We start from the raw sequence: 6009 nt of genomic DNA, 5'->3' as shown, positions 1-6009 counted from the left end.
TTTGCGATTGTAAATATTTTCCAAGCATTTGTCAAAAATTTCACTAACCTCATGAACTACTGAAATTTTATTCACCTCATAGTAGGAATGTTCGATATTTAAGCAAGTATCGATATCATGAATCGATTTTATTTATTGCATGTAAAATCGATACGGCGATATATCGGGCTGAACAATATCGATATCGGAAAAATCGATGTTGAAAATCCTACTTCCAATTGAATAGAATATTAGACCTGGGGCTCTATTCTGTAAATATGAGTTTTCAAGTGTACACTGAAAATTGTGTGCACTCTTCATTCTGAGATTCAGGAAGAGTGAGAATGTGTTTTAGCTGTCAAAACTGTGTACACTTCCTCATTTTGCGATTCAGCATGTGTGAGAATGAGTTTTAACTGTCAGAATTGTATACACTTCCCTTCCGAAAAACTCACAGAATTTTAGTCGGTGAGTTTTTGGTTGTGAGTTTTGCACTCGGGGTACACTACATTTTCTCACAGTTACAGAATAGAACCCCTGCTTATCAACTCAACTAATTGTGTTATTTCCATCTTGTATATTTACTGAGGATTAAAACGGTATGCCGGTCGACTCAAGCAGTTTGTCAAACTTAAGAGCTAAATAAATCACACAAGCTGTTGATTTAACCTACTTTAGTATATTTCCATACACTTCTTTGTAGATGAAAAATAAATTTCAACTTAAATATCGATATTGCGGGTAAAGTATCGACGTCTTCGATATATCGACCTTGGAATATCGATTCAAAAAATCGATTATCGTGCGATGAAATATCGATATTCAGAAAAATCGATACGATATCGAACATTCCTACCTCATAGTGGTCAAAAATTTTACTCTCCGCGAACTTTGTTACCGATTCACCCACGCTCTTATTACGATATAAATGGGGACCCGATCTTTTTCCAGCGATACTTGAAATTAGCACTATATCGATACTTTCGGTTCGATACCGTGTCCCTACCTGTTATCACATAGCGTTCAGTGTTGGACAATTTTTGCTCCTAAAATTAAAAGAAAAAGTAAAGAAAATCATGTGGAGCTAAATTATAACTACTGAAAAATGCCAATATGTCGTAGACCTTGTGTGGTAGATTTGGTGGAAGGTTGACTTTGCAAGAGTGCACCACGCTTAGAACAAAATGACTTTATGGGGGGTGTAGAGGCGGTCGTACACATCACATAACTGAAAACCGGACGGCCAGGAAACTCATAGTTTACGAGTCATTTGTTGTTAAAGGCCTGTATGCAGCTCTCAAGAAAAGCAAAAACTCCTTATAAAATGACGTACAAGAAATGCCTATGAAATTTTCTTGAGGCAGTACGCAGTTCTTAAGAGATTTGCTACGCTTTCACACTACAGTTTTCTAAAGTATTTTGTGAAAAAAGAGCTGAAAGCAACCCATGCTTGCAACAGAAATATATGCCCGTTCCATTATTTTATATTTTATTTTATAATTATAAATTTTATTGTTCAACGATGAGGACCACGTTTATAAATTTGTTTATTTGTCATTAGAGAACCGAAATAGGTATGTGTGTATGTATGAGTATGTATGGACAATGAAAGGAAGATGGCCGCACGTGTGAGTAACGTGTTGCCACAATACGTTTCAAAATATGCTGCCAGATGTTCAAATCGTAAAAATATTATAAAGGCGAATATGATAAGTGCTATTTTATTATGAGTTTAATAGCAATTATGAGTATTATTTGTGCAGATAATATAATTTTTCAGTAAAATGATAATAATTATTGATTGTATGATTTAAATATACATCATAAATATTTTATAGTCACTTTTATTGTTGAGAAGTTTTGCTCAAAAATACCTCTGCACCTTTTCTTTTTTTTATTTTGTGAGGGTTATAATCCCTCTCCTTGTCTTCGCAAGACGGAAAATGAATTCTACCGCCTACGCAGAAAAAAGTTCTGCTCAAATTACTTCTGCTTATTTTCTTCGCGACATAGAAAGAAAATTCTACTCTGTGAGGGTTTTAATCCCTTAGCGCGGTCATGGGCCGCGTATGAAGAAAGAAGATCTGCTCAAAAATCTTTCTGCTCCTTGTTTTCGCAAGACAGAAATGAATTCTACTGCCTACGCAGAAAGAAGTTCTGCTCAAAATACTTCTGCTCCTTTTCTTCGCAACACAGAAAGAGAATTCTACTTTGTGCGGGCCGCAGGCCTCCTAAACAGAAAGAAGTTCTACTCAAAAATACTTCTGCTTATTTTCGTCGCGACACAGAAAGAGAATTCTACTTTGTGAGGGTTATAATCCAAAAGCGCGGTCGCAGGCCTCCTACGCAGAAAGAAGTTCTGCTCTTTTTCTTCGCAAGACAGAAATGAATTCTACTGCCTACGCAGAAAGAAATTCTGCTCAAAAATACTTCTGCTCCTTTTCGTCGCAATACAGAAAGAGACTTCTACAATGTGAAGGCTATTATCTCTAAGCGCTGGCGAAGGCCGCCTACGCAGAAAGAGTGTTTCGACAAAAACACTACAATGTCAGAGGCTGTTTTATCACAGCGCACGGCAGAGCGCGCGAGTGACGAAAGCAGCACAGTAGTATGCTGAAATTACTCGCTCATATATACACGAGATTTGGAAGTTTTTATCCAGAAGTCCAATCGACATGTTTGAGATATCGTTGGAAAGGTCTTGCAGAATGTGTCCAGAAAATGTATTCAAGCTTCATGAACGATTAACCAGATTCTTAAAAATTAGGCTAAAGTGTTGCGAAACAAAAAACGTTTTTTTGCTTTTGCCGGTTTAACATATTTAGTGTTATTCTGTAGGCCAATACCTTTCAAACGATACCTTATATATTAAGTTCTGGCTACTAGTTGGAAAGATATAGAGGTAAATGTATTTTGGTTCGTGTCTCCTCTACGAGATGCTTTGGTATGAAAGCTTCAGGAATAAAAGTACAAAAAAAATAGGAAGGTTTTGTTCCAGGATGTTTTGATTCGTATGCCTTTGTGGGCGTGGCTGCGGCCTGAAATTCGAAAAAAGGCAGTTTCTTAAACTACCACTGAGGCCGCACTACTCAGTCCATATCATTGGTTTGGATATCAGTAGAAGGGTCTTCAAACAAGCTATCTAACACTGTCTTTTTTGTTTATAAAATTGAAATATGTCATAACGTTATCGTCTGAAAAATATAAATCGGGCTGCTGAAAATAGAGATTTCGGGCATTTTCTCAAAAACTGGTCAGTCGATTTTATTCTGAGTTTCCACAAGTCTAGCCCAAAACCTTACCTTTCATCCGGTATATAGCTTATGTCTGGGAAAACTCTTGTTGTGGAGATATTGCGATTCAAATTGAAAAAATTTCGCTCTGAAAAGGGTCAAATGGTTAAAAATTAACATATCCGTCTAATTTGGTTACTTTACGATATAAAAATAACACACCCAGTTCCCCGAAAAAAATTGCCCATTCCTCGATTGCTACTTAAACCAAAATTCCCTGCAAATCGGGGAATTTCCCGCGACTTGACAAGTTGAAGGATGTAGCTGTGCTAATCACTTCGTACATGTCATGGAAAGCACTATTTGTGTGTATTTATTTAGAGTTTTTTCAGCCGAAATTTTAACATTTTTCCCCATTTTAATTGTAGGTATGTACACAGTATTTAATTATGCTACATGGGTTTATCACCCGCACTTAACCTACCTGGGAAGACGCGTACAATATTACCTATAGTTGTACATAAATATGTATGTATGAATGCATTTAGTTCACCCAATGTGCCCAAGAATGATAGAATACAAGATTGCGCCAATCGAGCTGAGAGCAACTGGCCATGACGTCAAAAAATACCAGAATGAGAGAGCAAAGACGAATTCAATAAGAAAAAGAAGAAGAATCGAACAGCTGGGGCGAATTTGAAAGGTTTGTTTACAAAGTGCATAATAAATCGCGGATTTACAGAATTATTTAATTTTAAATGGTAAATTGGTTGTTTAAAAGTAAAGAATGTGTACTTATTAAATGCAATGCAAATCGCTGAAAGTGTTAAAACACTGCAATCATTATAATGATTTGCATTTTTTCAGTAATTGAACAAATACCAGCGGGCAGCCAGCGGGTCAGTTGCTGGTAACAATTTGCAGAACGATTCCACTGTGATCGTTGCATCGTCGTCAATTAGTGAAATCAGTAACCAAGCTTTTAAAATAGAGGAAAACCTCCTACTCCGCTATACATATAATTACTTTAATTATTTAGCTACTTTTCCGGCAGCCGCAACAAACGCTGGCCCAAGCCTGCAAATTGTTGCCAGCAACTGACCCGCTGGCTGCCCACTGACATTTGTTCAACTACTCAAAAATGCACTTTGTAAACAAACCTTTTGGGTGTTGGCCACATCAAGCGGCTCATCTGGATGAAATGAAAAGGCTGTTAGATGTAATGCAGCAACGTGCTCCCGATGTTGAACATCAGTTCAAAGAAAAGTCAAATGAGTTGGAATGGCGCAGCTTATTATACGCCAGTTGTCGGGTAAGGCCAATGTAAACCAAGGCGGAAATCGTATAGAGACCTTAACGCAGANTCACTTTGTAAACAAACCTTTTTGGTGTTGGCCACATCAAGCGGCTCATCTGGATGAAATGAAAAGGCTGTTAGATGTAATGCAGCAACGTGCTCCCGATGTTGAACATCAGTTCAAAGAAAAGTCAAATGAGTTGGAATGGCGCAGCTTATTATACGCCAGTTGTCGGGTAAGGCCAATGTAAACCAAGGCGGAAATCGTATAGAGACCTTAACGCAGACGCAATTTATGTACGAGCAACAGATTAGAGACTTACAAGTAAGTTAGAAGTAGAAGTGCATTTGAAGATGTTTACATTATTATGTTTACGCATTTCTTACAGGCTATGGTGCAACAATTGACGTATGCCAAAGAAAGGAATTTATGATGGTCACAAATATATTGGCAAAAACATAGCAAGTGCATATGCCAAGTTGGAAAAATTAACAATGCGTGCGTATAAAATGAATAGGTGTTCTTAATTATAAATATTACTTTACCTTTTCTTTTGCAGTGGCCAAAAAGAAGAGTCTTTTTGATGATCGACCGCAAGAGATTCAAGAATTGACTTACATCATGGTGTATGCGTTACAATCTAAATTAGCCAGCATGGACACCGACTTCAAACAGATACTAGAAGTGCGTATAGAAAATCTCAAACAACAAAAAGCGCGTCGGGATCAATTCGGGCAGTCACCAGTTGCTGCTAGCACTGTTCGCTCGAGTACAGCGAAACAGTGCTCCTTGCTAATAACGAATATGTTTGTGACACGGCAAGATTTTAACAAGTTCAGAGTCTTAAAGTTGTGGGTTTTTAAATACATAAATATATAATATCCTATTCATATACATACATATAAATCACACTAATGTAATAATGAAATTAGGTCTTATATGCCACGTGAAACGCGATAGCTTTTAGAAGCAGTCACGTAGGGTTAGACACTAATTCTGCAAATAATAAAATTACTTCACTTAGTTTCCCTTTTTTTCAAAATTTTCTATAAAAAGTAGAGATGATCCTGAGTAATACAACTAGAACCGATTTATGTAATCACAAATATATAAAGAAAAGTTTAAAACTAAANGGTCTTATATGCCACGTGAAACGCGATAGCTTTTAGAAGCAGTCACGTAGGGTTAGACACTAATTCTGCAAATAATAAAATTACTTCACTTAGTTTCCCTTTTTTTCAAAATTTTCTATAAAAAGTAGAGATGATCCTGAGTAATACAACTAGAACCGATTTATGTAATCACAAATATATAAAGAAAAGTTTAAAACTAAATAAAATAGAAATTGTTATTGGCAATAAGTACATGTGCTTGTTTATTAATAATTCAAGTATTATGTTCAAACAAATATAAGTGAAAGGTATGCAATTTCAAGAAAAAAGCAATTGCTTAGTTTTTATGCATACGGCTTAACATTTCCGGTAGGAAGCAAAAGGTCA

General features: G+C 36.5%; 1 protein-coding gene across 1 annotated transcript; it reads left to right on the top strand.

Moving 5' to 3' along the window:
- Positions 1–4583: 4583 nt before the first annotated feature.
- On the top strand, positions 4584–5596 carry LOC108359023 (syntaxin-5-like). The gene is made up of 3 exons (XM_017610632.1): positions 4584–4834; positions 4899–5008; positions 5070–5596. Exons 2-3 carry the CDS (start codon positions 4921–4923, stop codon positions 5387–5389), a joined length of 408 nt encoding a protein of 135 aa, XP_017466121.1. The 5' UTR covers positions 4584–4834; positions 4899–4920; the 3' UTR covers positions 5390–5596.
- The last annotated feature ends 413 nt before the right edge of the window (positions 5597–6009 follow it).

This window comes from Rhagoletis zephyria, unplaced genomic scaffold, assembly GCF_001687245.7.
Source record: "Rhagoletis zephyria isolate East Lansing unplaced genomic scaffold, Rhagoletis_zephyria_1.1 Rzeph_scaffold_00326, whole genome shotgun sequence".
In the NCBI taxonomy this organism is placed as follows: domain Eukaryota; kingdom Metazoa; phylum Arthropoda; class Insecta; order Diptera; family Tephritidae; genus Rhagoletis; species Rhagoletis zephyria.
The sequence above is the reverse complement of the archived record's forward strand: the minus strand, read 5'-3'. Positions and strand labels throughout refer to the sequence as shown.

What these genes read in the sequence shown, in the direction of transcription:
- LOC108359023 (XM_017610632.1), top strand. Translation starts at nt 4,921, where the DNA reads ATGCCAAAGAAAGGAATTTATGATGGTCACAAATATATTGGCAAAAAC. An exon ending in GTTGGAAAAATTAACAATGC is followed by an intron (nt 5,009 to 5,069) that starts GTGCGTATAAAA and finishes TTTCTTTTGCAG; the next exon opens with TGGCCAAAAAGAAGAGTCTT.